At 47.9% G+C, this 23,912-nt stretch overlaps 1 protein-coding gene across 3 annotated transcripts in view; it reads right to left on the reverse strand.

Moving 5' to 3' along the window:
• Nucleotides 1–23,912, reverse strand: part of LOC135520890 (pleckstrin homology domain-containing family G member 4B-like) — a 154,173-nt gene that overhangs the window by 13,126 nt on the left and 117,135 nt on the right. For all 3 annotated transcript variants that reach the window (XM_064946717.1, XM_064946716.1, XM_064946715.1), the window contains 7 exons: nucleotides 12,722–12,864; nucleotides 12,103–12,241; nucleotides 11,415–11,537; nucleotides 11,134–11,298; nucleotides 10,126–10,301; nucleotides 6,002–6,928; nucleotides 3,866–4,115 (listed from right to left, as the gene is read on the reverse strand). In XM_064946717.1, the coding sequence (XP_064802789.1) occupies nucleotides 3,866–4,115; nucleotides 6,002–6,928; nucleotides 10,126–10,301; nucleotides 11,134–11,298; nucleotides 11,415–11,537; nucleotides 12,103–12,241; nucleotides 12,722–12,864 (1,923 nt within the window). The remainder of the gene's footprint in view (nucleotides 1–3,865; nucleotides 4,116–6,001; nucleotides 6,929–10,125; nucleotides 10,302–11,133; nucleotides 11,299–11,414; nucleotides 11,538–12,102; nucleotides 12,242–12,721; nucleotides 12,865–23,912) is intronic.

Raw genomic sequence — 23,912 nt, forward strand, 5'->3', positions numbered from 1 at the left:
TCTGACTACAGTCAAACTGATCCTCCTGCACACAGGAACAACAAGTTACCACTCTGACTACAGTCAAACGGATCCTCCTGCACACAGGAATAACAAGTTACCACGTTGACAATAGTCAAAGGTACACACACAGGATGTGTTCCAAATGGCACCCTATTCCCTATATAGTGCATTACTTTTGAATAGGGCCCATAGAGAATAGGGTGCATTATTTAGGGAATAGGGTGCCATTTGGGACGCGGACCCGGTGTTCTGCGCTTGGCCTAAACACGGAGACTCATTTAGCTCATGAGGCCTGGATTCCATCAACCAACCATTAGAATACCATCAACCAACCATTAGAATACCATCAACCAACCATTAGGATTCCATCAGCCAACCATTAGAATACCATCAACCAACCATTAGAATACCATCAACCAACCATTAGAATACCATCAACCAATCATTAGGATTCCATCAATCAACCATTAGGATTCCATCAACCAACCATTAGGATACCATCAACCAACCATTAGGATTCCATCAACCAACCATTAAGATTCCATCAACCAACCATTAGGATTCCATCAACCAACCATTAGGATACCATCAACCAACCATTAGGATTCCATCAACCAACCATTAGGATTCCATCAACCAACCATTAGAATACCATCAACCAACCATTAGCATTCCATCAACCAACTATTAGGATTCCATTTGATTTCAACTAAAACCTCAACATACAGTGCCTTGCGAAAGTATTCGGCCCCCTTGAACTTTGTGACCTTTTGCCACATTTCATGCTTCAAACATAAAGATATAAAACTGTATTTTTTTGTGAAGAATCAACAACAAGTGGGACACAATCATGAAGTGGAACGACATTCATTGGATATTTCAAACTTTTTTAACAAACCAAAAACTGAAAAATTGGGCGTGCAAAATTATTCAGCCCCTTTACTTTCAGTGCAGCAAACTCTCTCCAGAAGTTCAGTGAGGATCTCTGTATGATCCAATGTTGACCTAAATGACTAATGATGATAAATACAATCCACCTGTGTGTAATCAAGTCTCCGTATAAATGCACCTGCACTGTGATAGTCTCAGAGGTCCGTTAAAAGCGCAGAGAGCATCATGAAGAACAAGGAACACACCAGGCAGGTCCGAGATACTGTTGTGAAGAAGTTTAAAGCCGGATTTGGATACAAAAAGATTTCCCAAGCTTTAAACATTCCAAGGAGCACTGTGCAAGCGATAATATTGAAATGGAAGGAGTATCAGACCACTGCAAATCTACCAAGACCTGGCCGTCCCTCTAAACTTTCAGCTCATACAAGGAGAAGACTGATCAGAGATGCAGCCAAGAGGCCCATGATCACTCTGGATGAACTGGAGAGATCTACAGCTGAGGTGGGAGACTCTGTCCATAGGACAACAATCAGTCGTATATTGCACAAATCTGGCCTTTATGGAAGAGTGGCAAGAAGAAAGCCATTTCTTAAAGATATCCATAAAAAGTGTCATTTAAAGTTTGCCACAAGCCACCTGGGAGACACACTAAACATGTGGAAGAAGGTGCTCTGGTCAGATGAAACAAAATTGAACTTTTTGGCAACTATGCAAAACGTTATGTTTGGCGTAAAAGCAACACAGCTCATCACCGTAAACACATCATCCGCACTGTCAAACATAGTGGTGGCAGCATCATGGTTTGGGCCTGCTTTTCTTCAGCAGGGACAGGGAAGATGGTTACAATTGATGGGAAGATGGATGGAGCCAAATACAGGACCAATCTGGAAGAAAACCTGATGGAGTCTGCAAAAGACCTGTGACTGGGACGGAGATTTGTCTTCCAACAAGACAATGATCCAAAACATAAAGCAAAATCTACAATGGAATGGTTCAAAAATAAACATATCCAGGTGTTAGAATGGCCAAGTCAAAGTCCAGACCTGAATCCAATCGAGAATCTGTGGAAAGAACTGAAAACTGCTGTTCACAAATGCTCTCCATCCAACCTCACTGAGCTCGAGCTGTTTTGCAAGGAGGAATGGGAAAAAATGTCAGTCTCTCGATGTGCAAAACTGATAGAGACATACCCCAAGCGACTTACAGCTGTAATCGCAGCAAAAGGTGGCGCTACAAAGTATTAACTTAAGGGGGCTGAATAATTTTGCACGCCCAATTTTTCAGTTTTTGGTTTGTTAAAAAAGTTTGAAATATCCAATAAATGTCGTTCCACTTCATGATTGTGTCCCACTTGTTGTTGATTCTTCACAAAAAAATACAGTTTTATATCTTTATGTTTGAAGCCTGAAATGTGGCAAAAGGTCGCAAAGTTCAAGGGGGCCGAATACTTTCGCAAGGCACTGTATATTGGTTTATAGTTGAGTGAGTTAGGAACCGACCAATAGTAACACATGTTTAAATGATTTATTTTTTATTTTAAAGTAACTGTCCAATAAAAATCCTATTCTGTCAACTTATACCCAGGTCACGTCGTTGACTCATCTTATACTTGTAGTTGTGGACAAGAGAAACAGCCTCCGGTAAAAGCCCACCTCAACAGGTCAAATCATTAAAAGACTGTGTGTGTTTTCTTAAAAAAGTTAGTGAATGACAACAGACAGTCCAATATGTAGATCACTCTGCTAGAACTAGGTCACTGGGTTTTAGTGTGTCAGTTCCCAGCCCCAGGGCACTGTGACTCTCTCTCTCTCTCTCTCTCTCTCTCTCTCTCTCTCTCCCTCCTCTTGTTATGTTTCCATACCACTGACTTCCCTACAGGACCTGGACCAGAGATCTGACAGAGATCTGATGAAAGGCCTCATAGACTGAAACATCACAATTGTTCAATCTTTTCAAACTAACATTTAATCAAATTACACTTGTTTTATATATGGAGAGAGTTGCACCTCACATTCATCTGCAGTAGCTTGGGACACATTTTTAGTGACTTCTTCAATGTACATCTTTAATTCTGTCATAATAAAGCATATGGAATGTATCTGGTCTGACTGAGCTGATTGAGGGACCTGTATATCAACCAGCCTGTCAGAGAGAGGAGGTCATTGGGTCTCTCTAGTGTATTGTCTTGTATTGTGTTTCCAGCAGTGTGCCTGTTTCTAGCCTGGGGCTACAGACTAAAGTCTGTCTGTCTAGGACAGGGATGGGCAACTTTGATGGGGGTGGGAACCACAACATATCTGATCATCATGAGGGGACCCAGTTGCTCACAGTTTGCCATGGGGTGTAGAGAAATGTTGCTGTTTTAAAGCTAGTTTGCTGCTCTGGCTCCAACAGTGCCTAGCAGTACAAAACATTACCCTCATGTTGATGTCTGTGATCCTGGTAAAAACAGAGTTGTTCACTCATCTTAAGACTCATGTGTCTGAGGAAGTAGCTGCTGATAGACAGGGGAGAGTGTCTGTCTGCCTGCCTGCCTGTCTGCCTGCCTGCCTGTCTGTCTGCCTGCCTGCCTGCCTGCCTGCCTGCCTGTCTGTCTGCCTGTCTGTCTGTCTGTCTGTCTGTCTGTCTGTCTGTCTGTCTGTCTGCCTGCCTGCCTGCCTGTCTGTCTGTCTGTCTGTCTGTCTGTCTGTCTGTCTGTCTGTCTGTCTGTCTGTCTGTCTGTCTGCCTGCCTGCCTGCCTGTCTGTCTGCCTGCCTGCCTGTCTGCCTGCCTGCCTGCCTGTCTGTCTGCCTGTCTGTCTGTCTGTCTGTCTGTCTGTCTGTCTGTCTGTCTGTCTGTCTGCCTGCCTGCCTGTCTGTCTGCCTGTCTGTCTGTCTGTCTGTCTGTCTGCCTGCCTGCCTGCCTGCCTGCCTGCCTGCCTGCCTGTCTGCCTGCCTGCCTGCCTGCCTCTCTGTCTGTCACCATGACTCACGTGTCTGAGGAAGCAGCTGCTGATGGACAGGGGAGAGTGGGCGGAGGCCTCCAGCTCTTTCAGGAAGTACTGGCAATGGAAGTTACATAGTTTCTCCATGTTGCCAAAGATAATGCTGCGTTTCCCCCAGAGATCCTGAGGCAGATCCAGACGCTCCATCTCTGGGAAGTAGTGCTCGATGACGTAGCTGATTGAACGCACATACTCCCTCTCTGTGGAGATCATCTCAGCCATGATGTGCTGCACTTTGCTGTTGAGAAGGGACGAGACATAGATCCTATCATTTACTGTTGAGGAGGGAAGAGACAGAGATCCTATTATTAACTGTTGAGGAGGGAAGAGACAGAGATCCTATCATTTACTGTTGAGGAAGGAAGAGACAGAGATCCTATCATTTACTGTTGAGGAGGGAAGAGACAGAGATCCTATCATTTACTGTTGAGGAGGGAAGATACAGAGATCCTATCATTTACTGTTGAGGAGGGAAGAGACAGAGATCCTATCATTAACTGTTGAGGAGGGAAGAGACAGAGATCCTATCATTTACTGTTGAGGAGGGAAGAGACAGAGATCCTATCATTAACTGTTGAGGAGGGAAGAGACAGAGATCCTATCATTAACTGTTGAGGAGGGAAGAGACAGAGATCCTATCATTAACTGTTGAGGAGGGAAGAGACAGAGATCCTATCATTTACTGTTGAGGAGGGAAGAGACAGAGATCCTATCATTTACTGTTGAGGAGGGAAGAGACCGAGATCCTATCATTTACTGTTGAGGAGGGAAGAGACCGAGATCCTATCATTTACTGTTGAGGAGGGAAGAGACAGAGATCCTATCATTAACTGTTGAGGAGGGAAGAGACAGAGATCCTATCATTTACTGTTGAGGAGGGAAGAGACAGAGATCCTATCATTAACTGTTGAGGAGGGAAGAGACAGAGATCCTATTATTCAATGACTGAATGTTTTTCTGACCAAAACGGCAGATTTTTCATTCATGCTGCTAGGATGCCAATGGCCACTCTAGTGTTCCGTTTAATTATGTGGTAAGAGATACAGAGCAGTGAAGCCACATGGATCCTGGTCAACGTAGTGCACTATATAGGGAATAGGGCCCTGGTCTAACGTAGTGCACTATATAGGGAATAGGGCCCTGGTCTAAAGTAGTGCACTGTATAGGGAATAGGGCCCTGGTCTAACGTAGTGCACTATATAGGGAATAGGGCCCTGGTCTAACGTAGTGCACTATATAGGGAATAGGGCCCTGGTCTAAAGTAGTGCACTGTATAGGGAATAGGGCCCTGGTCTAACGTAGTGCACTGTATAGGGAATAGGGCCCTGGTCTAACGTAGTGCACTGTATAGGGAATAGGGCCCTGGTCTAACGTAGTGCACTGTATAGGGAATAGGGCCCTGGTCTAACGTAGTGCACTATATTGGGAATAGGGCCCTGGTCTAATGTAGTGCACTGTATAGAGAATAGGGCCCTGGTCTAACGTAGTGCACTATATAGGGAATAGTTGCACTATATAGGGAATAGTTGCACTATATAGGGAATAGGGCCCTGGTCTAACGTAGTGTACTGTATAGAGAATAGGGCCCTGGTCTAACGTAGTGCACTGTATAGGGAATAGGGCCCTGGTCTAACGTAGTGCACTGTATAGGGAATAGGGCCCTGGTCTAACGTAGTGCACTGTATAGAGAATAAGGCCCTGGTCTAACGTAGTGCACTATATAGGGAATAGGGCCCTGGTCTAACGTAGTGCACTATATAGGGAATAGGGCCCTGGTCTAACGTAGTGCACTATATAGGGAATAGGGTGCCATTTGGGACGCAGACAATATTCTTTTGTTAAGTCAGCTGACAGCGTGTTCTGTAGCCTGGCGGGTACGGCCAGTAACCGAAAGGTTGCTGGATTGAATCCCTGAACTGACAAGGTAAAAATCTGTCGTTTTTCCCCTGAGCAAGGTAGTTAACCCACTGTTCCCCGGGCGCCGAAGACGTGGACGATTAAGTCAGCCCCCCCACCTGCACCTCTCTGATTCAGAGGGGTTGGGTTAAATGAGGAAGACACATTTCAGTTGAATGCATTTAGTTGTACAACTGACTAGGTATCCCCCTTTCCCCTTCCCCTCACCTGCTATGCTTCTTTCCATCTCCCTCTGGGTGTCTGGTGGGGGAGGACATGCTGCGGCTGCGTCCCAGCGCCGGGCTCACCACGTCAGGCCTCTGCAGCTTCTTCTCCACCGACACGTTGTTGGCCACCTCCAGCCCCTTGATGTACACCCCCGTGTAGCCATGCAGGTGGCTGGTGTCAACGTGGCCAACGTCCTGCGCCGCCGGCAGCTCATAGCTCAGCGTCTTCTTCATGATCTTCTTGAGCGGCTGTTTGCGGTGCTGGCGGTGCTGGTGGAGTGGCGTCCCAGAGGACGAATAGACAGGCTCCGAGTGGCAGGAGGCGGCCCCCATGGAGTCGATGGTGCAGTCGCTGTCCGTGTCGTCGAACAGAGAGGGGCTCTGCCGCAGCTTGAGGAGGAGGGGGTCTCCCTCTGGGGCGGGGGGGAAGGGGAAGAGGGAGGAGGAGGTGAAGGAGCAGGAAGAGGGGCTCTTGTTGTTGTTGGAGGAGAAGTGCCCTGTGGAGTGAGGCTTGGTTTCTTCCTCAAGCTCCAGCGACGACACTATGATCCTTGACCCTGGACTGGGCAGCTCAGGTAAAACACGATCCCCTCCAGCAGCCCCGTGCTGCTCCGTGTGAGTGTAGCCCCCCTGTCTGTCTGCAGTCTCTGAAGGGTCTTTGGTTAGATTTCTGGCTTCAGAGTTAGAGGCTGCAGAGTTAGAGTCTGCCGAGTTAGAGACTGCAGAGTTAGAGGCTGCAGAGTTAGAGGCTGCAGAGTCAGAGGCTGCAGAGTCAGAGGCTGCAGAGTTAGAGTCTGCCGAGTTAGAGGCTGCAGAGTTAGAGGCTGCAGTAACTGCTGCTGTGGCCTGGGCCAGGGTTTCCTCCAGCTGGTTCTTGGTCTGTTGACACTTGGTCCACAGGACGTTCCACTGATGGGTCTGCCGGGGGCTGGCCAGAGGGAGAGAGACAAGGTCAGTGGAAAACACAGGTGAGGTGTGAAGTTGCCCAAAGACACTCATCTGGGGTAAGTTTTTCATTTCCCCTACTAATGGTGAAGGTCAGGATTGGGGGAGGGGAAGCTGATCCTAGATCTGTACTTTGGGGAAACTGCACCCCAAAGTGAAAAAAGCCCCCTAAATGACTTATTTATTATTTGAAATAAAAACAACAAACAAATAATACTTAGTAGCAATAATAATATGGCAACTACAGTCTAATAACAATAATAACTATGACATAATAATAATAATAATAATAATAACTATGACATAATAATAATAACTATGACATAATAATAATAATAACTATGACATAATATCAATAACTATGACATAATAATAATAATAACTATGACATAATAATAATAACAATGAAATAATAATAGTAAAAACTATGACATAATAATAATAATGATGAAATAATAATAATAATAATAACCATGACTTAATAATCATAATAATAACTATGACATAATAATAATAATAATAACTATGACATAATAATAATATGGTAACTACTGTCTATTAATAATAACTGACATAATAATAATACTAATAATAATAAAAACTATGACATAATAAAAATAGTATGATACTACGGTCTAATAATAATAACTATGACATAATAACAATAACTATGACATAATAATAATAATAATAACTATGACATAATAATAATAATAATAATAACTATGACATAATAATAATATGGTAACTACTGTCTATTCATAATAACTATGACATAATAATAATAATAACTATGACATAATAAAAATATGGTAACTACTGTCTATTAATAATAACTATGACATAATAATAATAACTATGACATAATAACAATAACTATGACATAATAATAATAATAACTATGACATAATAATAATAATAACTATGACATAATAATAATAATAACTATGACATAATAATAATAACTATGACATAATAATAATAATAATAACTATGACATAATAATAGTAAAAACTATGACATAATAATAATAACGATTAAATAATAATAATAATAATAATAACCATGACATAATAATAATAATAACTATGACATAATAATAATATGGTAACTACTGTCTATTAATAATAACTATGACATAATAATAATAATAACTATGACATAATAAAAATATGGTAACTACTGTCTATTAATAATAACTATGACATAATAATAATAATAATAATAACTATGACATAATAATAATATGGTAACTACTGTCTATTAATAATAACTATGACATAATAATAATAATAATAATAATAATAATAATAATAATAATAATAACTATGATATAATAAAAATAGTATGGTAACTACGGACTAATAATAATAACTATGACATAATAATAATAATTACTATGACATAATAGCTCAGAAAATGCAGTCCTTGTCAATCTGCCGCAATAGACCGTCTAATCCTGCCTAATGAGCGGGCCGGCCGTGGTTCAAGAAGTTTTCATTTGTGTCCTTCTATGAAAACACATTGTTTTATATTCCTAAAATAGCAATGGCAAGTGGAATACAAAAAAAGACAAAAAGGCGGCCAATATGATGCAGAAAACTTAACTGAACTTTTCACAAAGAAATTAGCTGTTGCTGAAGCTAACCTACTCTTTCCTTTCCTAACTTACCCTATCCTACTTTTTCCTTTCCTACCCCATTCTACCCTACCATAGCCTACCCCATTCTACCCTACCCTACTCTTTACTATCCTACCCTATCCTACTTTTTCCTTTCCTACCCCATTCTACCCTACCATAGCCTACCCCATTCTACCCTACCCTACTCTTTACTATCCTACCCTATCCTACTTTTTCCTATCCTACCCCATTCTACCCTACCATAGCTTACCCCATTCTACCCTACCCAATCCTACTCTTTACTATCCTACCCTATCCTACTTTTTCCTATCCTACCCCATTCTACCCTACCCTACTCTTTACTATCCTACCCTATCCTACCATACTCTTTCCTATCTTACCCTATCCTACTCTTTCCTATGCTACTCTTTCCTACCCTATACTACTCTTTCCTATACTACCCTATACTACTCTTTCCTATCCTACCCTACCCTACTCTTTCCTACCCTATACTACTCTTTCCTATACTACCCTATACTACTCTTTCCTATCCTACCCTACCCTACTCTTTCCTATCCTATGCTACTTTTTCCTATCCTACCCCATCCTACTCTTTCCTATTCTACTCTTTCCCATTCTACCCCATCCTACCCCACCCTACCCTATTTTACCCTACCCTATGCTACTCTTTCCTACCCTATCCTACCCTATCCTACCCTACTCTTTCCTATCCTACCCTATTCTACTCTTTCCTAACCTACCCTATTCTACTCTTTCCTATCCTATCCTACCCTAATATTTCCTATCTTACCTTATCCTACTATTTCCTATCCAACCCTATCCCATCCTACTCTTTCCCATTCTACCCTTATCCTACTCTTTCCTATTCTACCCGTATTCTACTCTTTCCTATCCTACCCTATCCTACCCTACTCATTCCTATCCTACCCTATCCTACCCTATCCTACTCTTTCTTATCCTACCCTATCCTACTCTTTCCTAACTACCCTATCCTACTCTTTCCTATCCTACCCCATCCTACTCTTTCATATTCTGTACTACTCTTTCCTAGCCTATCCTACCCCATCTTACTCTTTCCTATCATACCCTATCCTACCCCATCTTACTCTTTCCTATCATACCCTATCCCACCCTATCTTACTCTTTCCTATCCCATCCTGCTCTTTCCTGTCCTACCCTGTGAATTCTTGCCTATCCTATCCTATTCTACTCTTTCTAATCCTATCCTATCCTATTCTACTCTTTCCTATCCTACCCCACCCTACCCCACCCTATCCTACTATTTCCTATCCTATCCTACCCTACCCCACCCTATCCTACTATTTCCTATCCTATCCTACCCTACCCTACCCTACCCCACCCTATCCTACTCTTTCCTATCCTATCCTATTCTACTCTTTCCTATCCTATCCTACCCTACCCCACCCTACCCCACCCTATCCTACTCTTTCCTATCCTACCCCATCCTACCCTACCCCACCCTAGCCAACCCTACCCCACCCTATCCTTCCCAGCCTATCTTACAGCAGGCGGTATACCTGTCCAAGGACAGGACCATATCATTGAGGGAGCTGAAGTTGTCCAGGGAGAACGTGGAGGCCTCCATCTGATAGTCCTGGAGGATCTCAAGTACTGCAGGAGGGAGGCTCACACCACTGCTCTCCAGGTTCAGCTGCCTGAGGTAGTCCTGGCAGTGCTCCATCCACTGGTTAGCCTGCAGGACAGGACGGATAGTACGTAGAAATAGAATTAGAACAGACACTGAGTGGACAAAACACTTTCAATGACACAGACTGACCAGGTGAATCCAGGTGAAATCTATGATCCCTTATTTATGTCACTTTGTTAAATCCACTTCAATCAGTGGAGATGAAGGGGAGGAGACCTGGTTAAAGTATGATTTTTAAGCCTTGAGACAATTGAGACATGGATTGTGTATGTGTTCCATTCAGAGCGTGAATGGGCCAGACAAAATATTTATAAGTGCCTTTGAACGGGATGTGGTAGTAGGTGTCAGGCCCCCCGGTTTACGTCATGAACTGCAACACTGCTGGGGTTTTCATGCTCAACACATTCCAGTGTATCAAGAAGGGTCCACCAACCAAAGGACATCCAGCCAACTTGCCACAACTGTGGGAAGCATTGGAGTCAACATGGGCCAGCATCCCTGTGGAACGCTTTCGACGCCTTGTAGAGTCCATGTCCCGACCAATTGAGGCTGTTCTGAGTGCAAAAGGGGGGATGCAACTCAATATTAGGAAGGTGTCCTTAATGTTTTGTACGCTCAGTGTATATGATTGATATAATGTATAAAATCTGTATCTATTGTATCTATCAATAGGTCAAGGTTCAAACACAGCAGCGTAGTAAGGAGGATCAACCCTTACAGTATCTGTGTCATAAGCGGCTCCCTATTCCCTATTGGACCAGGATTCATAGCGCCATTTGGGATGCAGCCCAAGACACCTCATCACATCCTGTTCCCTCAATCTCTCTTGCTTGATAAATACATGAAGAATGGTAAATGATCCTGGGCCTGTCGTTACCGAGCCGTAGAACTCGTAGAGGTTGGTGAGGATGTCTAGCTGGTTCTTCCTCCTCGCCACTCTGCCCAGGATGGATCCCAGGTGTTGTTTGAAGTCCAGCAAGGCCGAGCTGGGGAGAGACTCCCCTGACTGCCTGACCAGCAGTAAACCCTGCTTCTGCTGCTGCTGTACGTGGACAGAGAGGAGAGGATCATGGGAAATGGAGTTTACAAGAGTCTTAGAAGCCGTTTTCAAAGCAGAAAACAACAAGTCAGGAAGAAATGTACAATATTTAAACTTACAACTGACTCCTCAAAGAACTGTTCCAAACTCTGCCTCATGTCTTTGACCGTAGCCAGAGAGAGAGGAAGAGAGTCCAGGGCAGTGAGGTGCTTCTCTCCTTCCACACGGAACCATACTTTGACCTGGAGGGAGAGACAGAAGCAGATGGGATGTAAGGCTTTTGTATAATACGCTAACATCCAATACTTTAGAATCAGGGCCACTGGAGCTCACATTATCAGATTACTAGCAGCTAATTAGACATTAGTAGATCAAGTTAGAAATGACTTCATCGTACTGTATGTAAGCACAATCACAACGACAGAATGAAATGCCCAAAGACAAGCCATCAGTCTGACTGAAGTGAAATCACAACGACAGAATGAAATGCCCAAAGACGAGCCATCAGTCTGACTGAAGTGAAATCACAACGACAGAATGAAATGCCCAAAGACAAGCCATCAGTCTGACTGAAGTGAAATCACAACGACAGAATGAAATGCCCAAAGACGAGCCATCAGTCTGACGGAAGTGAAATCACAACGACAGAATGAAATGCCCAAAGACGAGCCATCAGTCTGACTGAAGTGAAATCACAACGACAGAATGAAATGCCCAAAGACGAGCCATCAGTCTGACTGAAGTGAAATCACAACGACAGAATGAAATGCCCAAAGACAAACCATCAGTCTGAAGTGAAAATCCCACCTGCTCTGTCTGTTCCTCAAACCTGCGGACCTCCAGCAGACTCTCCAGCTGTTTCAGGGACTTGTTGGAGAGGATCACCAGTTTATGGACCTCCTCATCCACCTGGTTATAAAGGACATTCACCATGTCCACTGCATCCCTGGATGGACAGCAAGGACAACAGGAGGTTGGCAACGAATGGTGTTGATGGGTAATAGATTGATCATCAGTGACCATAACTATATATGTTTGTGTTGAGCACCACTGTCTGAATGCTTCATAAAGGAGTTATACATTATCTCTACAGAGGTTTAATACGGCCAACATTCTGATCTGTGGATAGAACTCAGATGTGTCTCAAATGGCACACTCTTCCCTATATAGTGCACTACATTTGGCACACTCTTCCCTATATAGTGCACTACATTTGGCACACTCTTCCCTATATAGTGCACTACATTTGGCACAATCTTCCCTATATAGTGCACTACATTTGGCACACTCTTCCCTATATAGTGCACTACATTTGGCACACTCTTCCCTATATAGTGCACTACATTTGGCACACTCTTCCCTATATAGTGCACTACATCTGATCCAATAGTAAGTTCTGGTTATGCAGACCCTCTCCCAGCAGTACCTGTAGTTGTCATTCTCACAGGCCTCGTCCTTCCTGATCCGGGCCAGGACTGTTCCTCCCTCCAGCCTCAGTCTGTTCAGACGGGTGTCCTCCAGCACACACTTCATCAGAGACCTCTGCTGCTCCAGCACCTCAGATACCTCCTGAACCAGACACACACACTTCATCAGAGACCTCTGCTGCTCCAGCACCTCAGATACCTCCTGAACCAGACACACACACTTCATCAGAGACCTCTGCTGCTCCAGCACCTCAGATACCTCCTGAACCACACACACACTTCATCAGAGACCTCTGCTGCTCCAGCACCTCAGATACCTCCTGAACCAGACACACACACACTTCATCAGAGACCTCTGCTGCTCCAGCACCTCAGATACCTCCTGAACCAGACACACACACACTTCATCAGAGACCTCTGCTGCTCCAGCACCTCAGATACCTCCTGAACCAGACACACACACACTTCATCAGAGACCTCTGCTGCTCCAGCACCTCAGATACCTCCTGAACCAGACACACACACTTCATCAGAGACCTCTGCTGCTCCAGCACCTCAGATACCTCCTGAACCAGACACACACACACTTCATCAGAGACCTCTGCTGCTCCAGCACCTCAGATACCTCCTGAACCAGACACACACACACTTCATCAGAGACCTCTGCTGCTCCAGCACCTCAGATACCTCCTGAACCAGACACACACACACTTCATCAGAGACCTCTGCTGCTCCAGCACCTCAGATACCTCCTGAACCAGACACACACACACTTCATCAGAGACCTCTGCTGCTCCAGCACCTCAGATACCTCCTGAACCAGACACACACACACTTCATCAGAGACCTCTGCTGCTCCAGCACCTCAGATACCTCCTGAACCAGACACACACACACTTCATCAGAGACCTCTGCTGCTCCAGCACCTCAGATACCTCCTGAACCAGACACACACACACTTCATCAGAGACCTCTGCTGCTCCAGCACCTCAGATACCTCCTGAACCAGACACACACACTTCATCAGAGACCTCTGCTGCTCCAGCACCTCAGATACCTCCAGAACCAGACACACACACTTCATCAGAGACCTCTGCTGCTCCAGCACCTCAGATACCTCCTGAACCACACACACACTTCATCAGAGACCTCTGCTGCTCCAGCACCTCAGATACCTCCTGAACCAGACACACACACACTTCATCAGAGACCTCTGCTGCTCCAGCACCTCAGATACCTCCTGAACCAGACACACACACACTTCATCAGAGACCTCTGCTGCTCCAGCACCTCAGATACCTCCTGAACCAGACACACACACACTTCATCAGAGACCTCTGCTGCTCCAGCACCTCAGATACCTCCTGAACCAGACACACACACTTCATCAGAGACCTCTGCTGCTCCAGCACCTCAGATACCTCCTGAACCAGACACACACACACTTCATCAGAGACCTCTGCTGCTCCAGCACCTCAGATACCTCCTGAACCAGACACACACACACTTCATCAGAGACCTCTGCTGCTCCAGCACCTCAGATACCTCCTGAACCAGACACACACACACTTCATCAGAGACCTCTGCTGCTCCAGCACCTCAGATACCTCCTGAACCACACACACACACTTCATCAGAGACCTCTGCTGCTCCAGCACCTCAGATACCTCCTGAACCAGACACACACACACTTCATCAGAGACCTCTGCTGCTCCAGCACCTCAGATACCTCCTGAACCACACACACACACTTCATCAGAGACCTCTGCTGCTCCAGCACCTCAGATACCTCCTGAACCAGACACACACACACTTCATCAGAGACCTCTGCTGCTCCAGCACCTCAGATACCTCCTGAACCAGACACACACACACACTTCATCAGAGACCTCTGCTGCTCCAGCACCTCAGATACCTCCTGAACCAGACACACACACACACTTCATCAGAGACCTCTGCTGCTCCAGCACCTCAGATACCTCCTGAACCAGACACACACACACTTCATCAGAGACCTCTGCTGCTCCAGCACCTCAGATACCTCCTGAACCAGACACACACACTTCATCAGAGACCTCTGCTGCTCCAGCACCTCAGATACCTCCTGAACCAGACACACACACACTTCATCAGAGACCTCTGCTGCTCCAGCACCTCAGATACCTCCTGAACCAGACACACACACACTTCATCAGAGACCTCTGCTGCTCCAGCACCTCAGATACCTCCTGAACCAGACACACACACACTTCATCAGAGACCTCTGCTGCTCCAGCACCTCAGATACCTCCTGAACCAGACACACACACACTTCATCAGAGACCTCTGCTGCTCCAGCACCTCAGATACCTCCTGAACCAGACACACACACACTTCATCAGAGACCTCTGCTGCTCCAGCACCTCAGATACCTCCTGAACCACACACACACACTTCATCAGAGACCTCTGCTGCTCCAGCACCTCAGATACCTCCTGAACCAGACACACACACACTTCATCAGAGACCTCTGCTGCTCCAGCACCTCAGATACCTCCTGAACCAGACACACACACTTCATCAGAGACCTCTGCTGCTCCAGCACCTCAGATACCTCCTGAACCAGACACACACACACTTCATCAGAGACCTCTGCTGCTCCAGCACCTCAGATACCTCCTGAACCAGACACACACACACACTTCATCAGAGACCTCTGCTGCTCCAGCACCTCAGATACCTCCTGAACCATACACACACACACACACTTCATCAGAGACCTCTGCTGCTCCAGCACCTCAGATACCTCCTGAACCAGACACACACACACTTCATCAGAGACCTCTGCTGCTCCAGCACCTCAGATACCTCCTGAACCAGACACACACACTTCATCAGAGACCTCTGCTGCTCCAGCATCTCAGATACCTCCTGAACCAGACACACACACACTTCATCAGAGACCTCTGCTGCTCCAGCACCTCAGATACCTCCTGAACCAGACACACACACACACTTCATCAGAGACCTCTGCTGCTCCAGCACCTCAGATACCTCCTGAACCATACACACACACACACACTTCATCAGAGACCTCTGCTGCTCCAGCACCTCAGATACCTCCTGAACCAGACACACACACACTTCATCAGAGACCTCTGCTGCTCCAGCACCTCAGACACCTCCTGAACCAGACACACACACTTCATCAGAGACCTCTGCTGCTCCAGCATCTCAGATACCTCCTGAACCAGACACACACACACACTTCATCAGAGACCTCTGCTGCTCCAGCACCTCAGATACCTCCTGAACCACACACACACACTTCATCAGAGACCTCTGCTGCTCCAGCACCTCAGATACCTCCTGAACCAGACACACACACACTTCATCAGAGACCTCTGCTGCTCCAGCACCTCAGATACCTCCTGAACCAGACACACACACACTTCATCAGAGACCTCTGCTGCTCCAGCACCTCAGATACCTCCTGAACCAGACACACACACACACTTCATCAGAGACCTCTGCTGCTCCAGCACCTCAGATACCTCCTGAACCATACACACACACACACACTTCATCAGAGACCTCTGCTGCTCCAGCACCTCAGATACCTCCTGAACCAGACACACACACACTTCATCAGAGACCTCTGCTGCTCCAGCACCTCAGATACCTCCTGAACCAGACACACACACTTCATCAGAGACCTCTGCTGCTCCAGCACCTCAGATACCTCCTGAACCAGACACACACACTTCATCAGAGACCTCTGCTGCTCCAGCACCTCAGATACCTCCTGAACCACACACACACTTCATCAGAGACCTCTGCTGCTCCAGCACCTCAGATACCTCCTGAACCAGACACACACACACTTCATCAGAGACCTCTGCTGCTCCAGCACCTCAGATACCTCCTGAACCAGACACACACACACTTCATCAGAGACCTCTGCTGCTCCAGCACCTCAGATACCTCCTGAACCAGACACACACACACTTCATCAGAGACCTCTGCTGCTCCAGCACCTCAGATACCTCCTGAACCAGACACACACACTTCATCAGAGACCTCTGCTGCTCCAGCACCTCAGATACCTCCTGAACCAGACACACACACACTTCATCAGAGACCTCTGCTGCTCCAGCACCTCAGATACCTCCTGAACCAGACACACACACACTTCATCAGAGACCTCTGCTGCTCCAGCACCTCAGATACCTCCTGAACCAGACACACACACACTTCATCAGAGACCTCTGCTGCTCCAGCACCTCAGATACCTCCTGAACCACACACACACACTTCATCAGAGACCTCTGCTGCTCCAGCACCTCAGATACCTCCTGAACCAGACACACACACACTTCATCAGAGACCTCTGCTGCTCCAGCACCTCAGATACCTCCTGAACCACACACACACACTTCATCAGAGACCTCTGCTGCTCCAGCACCTCAGATACCTCCTGAACCACACACACACACTTCATCAGAGACCTCTGCTGCTCCAGCACCTCAGATACCTCCTGAACCAGACACACACACACTTCATCAGAGACCTCTGCTGCTCCAGCACCTCAGATACCTCCTGAACCAGACACACACACACACTTCATCAGAGACCTCTGCTGCTCCAGCACCTCAGATACCTCCTGAACCAGACACACACACACTTCATCAGAGACCTCTGCTGCTCCAGCACCTCAGATACCTCCTGAACCAGACACACACACACTTCATCAGAGACCTCTGCTGCTCCAGCACCTCAGATACCTCCTGAACCAGACACACACACTTCATCAGAGACCTCTGCTGCTCCAGCACCTCAGATACCTCCTGAACCAGACACACACACACTTCATCAGAGACCTCTGCTGCTCCAGCACCTCAGATACCTCCTGAACCAGACACACACACACTTCATCAGAGACCTCTGCTGCTCCAGCACCTCAGATACCTCCTGAACCAGACACACACACACTTCATCAGAGACCTCTGCTGCTCCAGCACCTCAGATACCTCCTGAACCAGACACACACACACTTCATCAGAGACCTCTGCTGCTCCAGCACCTCAGATACCTCCTGAACCAGACACACACACACTTCATCAGAGACCTCTGCTGCTCCAGCACCTCAGATACCTCCTGAACCACACACACACACTTCATCAGAGACCTCTGCTGCTCCAGCACCTCAGATACCTCCTGAACCAGACACACACACACTTCATCAGAGACCTCTGCTGCTCCAGCACCTCAGATACCTCCTGAACCAGACACACACACACTTCATCAGAGACCTCTGCTGCTCCAGCACCTCAGATACCTCCTGAACCAGACACACACACACTTCATCAGAGACCTCTGCTGCTCCAGCACCTCAGATACCTCCTGAACCAGACACACACACACTTCATCAGAGACCTCTGCTGCTCCAGCACCTCAGATACCTCCTGAACCACACACACACACTTCATCAGAGACCTCTGCTGCTCCAGCACCTCAGATACCTCCTGAACCAGACACACACACACTTCATCAGAGACCTCTGCTGCTCCAGCACCTCAGATACCTCCTGAACCACACACACACACTTCATCAGAGACCTCTGCTGCTCCAGCACCTCAGATACCTCCTGAACCAGACACACACACACTTCATCAGAGACCTCTGCTGCTCCAGCACCTCAGATACCTCCTGAACCAGACACACACACACACTTCATCAGAGACCTCTGCTGCTCCAGCACCTCAGATACCTCCTGAACCAGACACACACACACACTTCATCAGAGACCTCTGCTGCTCCAGCACCTCAGATACCTCCTGAACCAGACACACACACACTTCATCAGAGACCTCTGCTGCTCCAGCACCTCAGATACCTCCTGAACCAGACACACACACTTCATCAGAGACCTCTGCTGCTCCAGCACCTCAGATACCTCCTGAACCAGACACACACACTTCATCAGAGACCTCTGCTGCTCCAGCACCTCAGATACCTCCTGAACCAGACACACACACTTCATCAGAGACCTCTGCTGCTCCAGCACCTCAGATACCTCCTGAACCAGACACACACACACTTCATCAGAGACCTCTGCTGCTCCAGCACCTCAGATACCTCCTGAACCAGACACACACACACTTCATCAGAGACCTCTGCTGCTCCAGCACCTCAGATACCTCCTGAACCAGACACACACACACTTCATCAGAGACCTCTGCTGCTCCAGCACCTCAGATACCTCCTGAACCACACACACACACTTCATCAGAGACCTCTGCTGCTCCAGCACCTCAGATACCTCCTGAACCAGACACACACACACTTCATCAGAGACCTCTGCTGCTCCAGCACCTCAGATACCTCCTGAACCAGACACACACACTTCATCAGAGACCTCTGCTGCTCCAGCATCTCAGATACCTCCTGAACCAGACACACACACACACTTCATCAGAGACCTCTGCTGCTCCAGCACCTCAGATACCTCCTGAACCAGACACACACACACACTTCATCAGAGACCTCTGCTGCTCCAGCACCTCAGATACCTCCTGAACCATACACACACACACACACTTCATCAGAGACCTCTGCTGCTCCAGCACCTCAGATACCTCCTGAACCAGACACACACACACTTCATCAGAGACCTCTGCTGCTCCAGCACCTCAGACACCTCCTGAACCAGACACACACACTTCATCAGAGACCTCTGCTGCTCCAGCATCTCAGATACCTCCTGAACCAGACACACACACACTTCATCAGAGACCTCTGCTGCTCCAGCACCTCAGATACCTCCTGAACCACACACACACACTTCATCAGAGACCTCTGCTGCTCCAGCACCTCAGATACCTCCTGAACCAGACACACACACACACACTTCATCAGAGACCTCTGCTGCTCCAGCACCTCAGATACCTCCTGAACCAGACACACACACACTTCATCAGAGACCTCTGCTGCTCCAGCACCTCAGACACCTCCTGAACCAGACACACACACTTCATCAGAGACCTCTGCTGCTCCAGCATCTCAGATACCTCCTGAACCAGACACACACACACTTCATCAGAGACCTCTGCTGCTCCAGCACCTCAGATACCTCCTGAACCACACACACACACTTCATCAGAGACCTCTGCTGCTCCAGCACCTCAGATACCTCCTGAACCAGACACACACACACTTCATCAGAGACCTCTGCTGCTCCAGCACCTCAGATACCTCCTGAACCAGACACACACACACTTCATCAGAGACCTCTGCTGCTCCAGCACCTCAGATACCTCCTGAACCAGACACACACACACACTTCATCAGAGACCTCTGCTGCTCCAGCACCTCAGATACCTCCTGAACCATACACACACACACACACTTCATCAGAGACCTCTGCTGCTCCAGCACCTCAGATACCTCCTGAACCAGACACACACACACACACACTTCATCAGAGACCTCTGCTGCTCCAGCACCTCAGATACCTCCTGAACCAGACACACACACACTTCATCAGAGACCTCTGCTGCTCCAGCACCTCAGATACCTCCTGAACCAGACACACACACACACTTCATCAGAGACCTCTGCTGCTCCAGCACCTCAGATACCTCCTGAACCATACACACACACACACACTTCATCAGAGACCTCTGCTGCTCCAGCACCTCAGATACCTCCTGAACCAGACACACACACACTTCATCAGAGACCTCTGCTGCTCCAGCACCTCAGATACCTCCTGAACCAGACACACACACTTCATCAGAGACCTCTGCTGCTCCAGCACCTCAGATACCTCCTGAACCAGACACACACACACTTCATCAGAGACCTCTGCTGCTCCAGCACCTCAGATACCTCCTGAACCACACACACACTTCATCAGAGACCTCTGCTGCTCCAGCACCTCAGATACCTCCTGAACCAGACACACACACACTTCATCAGAGACCTCTGCTGCTCCAGCACCTCAGATACCTCCTGAACCAGACACACACACACTTCATCAGAGACCTCTGCTGCTCCAGCACCTCAGATACCTCCTGAACCAGACACACACACACTTCATCAGAGACCTCTGCTGCTCCAGCACCTCAGATACCTCCTGAACCAGACACACACACTTCATCAGAGACCTCTGCTGCTCCAGCACCTCAGATACCTCCTGAACCAGACACACACACACTTCATCAGAGACCTCTGCTGCTCCAGCACCTCAGATACCTCCTGAACCAGACACACACACACTTCATCAGAGACCTCTGCTGCTCCAGCACCTCAGATACCTCCTGAACCAGACACACACACACTTCATCAGAGACCTCTGCTGCTCCAGCACCTCAGATACCTCCTGAACCACACACACACACTTCATCAGAGACCTCTGCTGCTCCAGCACCTCAGATACCTCCTGAACCAGACACACACACACTTCATCAGAGACCTCTGCTGCTCCAGCACCTCAGATACCTCCTGAACCACACACACACACTTCATCAGAGACCTCTGCTGCTCCAGCACCTCAGATACCTCCTGAACCACACACACACACTTCATCAGAGACCTCTGCTGCTCCAGCACCTCAGATACCTCCTGAACCAGACACACACACACTTCATCAGAGACCTCTGCTGCTCCAGCACCTCAGATACCTCCTGAACCAGACACACACACACACTTCATCAGAGACCTCTGCTGCTCCAGCACCTCAGATACCTCCTGAACCAGACACACACACACACTTCATCAGAGACCTCTGCTGCTCCAGCACCTCAGATACCTCCTGAACCAGACACACACACACTTCATCAGAGACCTCTGCTGCTCCAGCACCTCAGATACCTCCTGAACCAGACACACACACTTCATCAGAGACCTCTGCTGCTCCAGCACCTCAGATACCTCCTGAACCAGACACACACACACTTCATCAGAGACCTCTGCTGCTCCAGCACCTCAGATACCTCCTGAACCAGACACACACACACTTCATCAGAGACCTCTGCTGCTCCAGCACCTCAGATACCTCCTGAACCAGACACACACACACTTCATCAGAGACCTCTGCTGCTCCAGCACCTCAGATACCTCCTGAACCAGACACACACACACTTCATCAGAGACCTCTGCTGCTCCAGCACCTCAGATACCTCCTGAACCAGACACACACACACTTCATCAGAGACCTCTGCTGCTCCAGCACCTCAGATACCTCCTGAACCACACACACACACTTCATCAGAGACCTCTGCTGCTCCAGCACCTCAGATACCTCCTGAACCAGACACACACACACTTCATCAGAGACCTCTGCTGCTCCAGCACCTCAGATACCTCCTGAACCAGACACACACACACTTCATCAGAGACCTCTGCTGCTCCAGCACCTCAGATACCTCCTGAACCAGACACACACACACTTCATCAGAGACCTCTGCTGCTCCAGCACCTCAGATACCTCCTGAACCAGACACACACACACTTCATCAGAGACCTCTGCTGCTCCAGCACCTCAGATACCTCCTGAACCACACACACACACTTCATCAGAGACCTCTGCTGCTCCAGCACCTCAGATACCTCCTGAACCAGACACACACACTTCATCAGAGACCTCTGCTGCTCCAGCACCTCAGATACCTCCTGAACCAGACACACACATCACTTCATCAGAGACCTCTGCTGCTCCAGCACCTCAGATACCTCCTGAACCACACACACACTTCATCAGAGACCTCTGCTGCTCCAGCACCTCAGATACCTCCTGAACCAGACACACACACACTTCATCAGAGACCTCTGCTGCTCCAGCACCTCAGATACCTCCTGAACCAGACACACACACACTTCATCAGAGACCTCTGCTGCTCCAGCACCTCAGATACCTCCTGAACCAGACACACACACACTTCATCAGAGACCTCTGCTGCTCCAGCACCTCAGATACCTCCTGAACCAGACACACACACTTCATCAGAGACCTCTGCTGCTCCAGCACCTCAGATACCTCCTGAACCAGACACACACACACTTCATCAGAGACCTCTGCTGCTCCAGCACCTCAGATACCTCCTGAACCAGACACACACACACTTCATCAGAGACCTCTGCTGCTCCAGCACCTCAGATACCTCCTGAACCAGACACACACACACTTCATCAGAGACCTCTGCTGCTCCAGCACCTCAGATACCTCCTGAACCACACACACACACTTCATCAGAGACCTCTGCTGCTCCAGCACCTCAGATACCTCCTGAACCAGACACACACACACTTCATCAGAGACCTCTGCTGCTCCAGCACCTCAGATACCTCCTGAACCACACACACACACTTCATCAGAGACCTCTGCTGCTCCAGCACCTCAGATACCTCCTGAACCACACACACACACTTCATCAGAGACCTCTGCTGCTCCAGCACCTCAGATACCTCCTGAACCAGACACACACACACTTCATCAGAGACCTCTGCTGCTCCAGCACCTCAGATACCTCCTGAACCAGACACACACACACACTTCATCAGAGACCTCTGCTGCTCCAGCACCTCAGATACCTCCTGAACCAGACACACACACACACTTCATCAGAGACCTCTGCTGCTCCAGCACCTCAGATACCTCCTGAACCAGACACACACACACTTCATCAGAGACCTCTGCTGCTCCAGCACCTCAGATACCTCCTGAACCAGACACACACACTTCATCAGAGACCTCTGCTGCTCCAGCACCTCAGATACCTCCTGAACCAGACACACACACACTTCATCAGAGACCTCTGCTGCTCCAGCACCTCAGATACCTCCTGAACCAGACACACACACACTTCATCAGAGACCTCTGCTGCTCCAGCACCTCAGATACCTCCTGAACCAGACACACACACACTTCATCAGAGACCTCTGCTGCTCCAGCACCTCAGATACCTCCTGAACCAGACACACACACACTTCATCAGAGACCTCTGCTGCTCCAGCACCTCAGATACCTCCTGAACCAGACACACACACACTTCATCAGAGACCTCTGCTGCTCCAGCACCTCAGATACCTCCTGAACCACACACACACACTTCATCAGAGACCTCTGCTGCTCCAGCACCTCAGATACCTCCTGAACCAGACACACACACACTTCATCAGAGACCTCTGCTGCTCCAGCACCTCAGATAC

This window comes from Oncorhynchus masou, chromosome 29 (assembly GCF_036934945.1).
Source record: "Oncorhynchus masou masou isolate Uvic2021 chromosome 29, UVic_Omas_1.1, whole genome shotgun sequence".
In the NCBI taxonomy this organism is placed as follows: domain Eukaryota; kingdom Metazoa; phylum Chordata; class Actinopteri; order Salmoniformes; family Salmonidae; genus Oncorhynchus; species Oncorhynchus masou.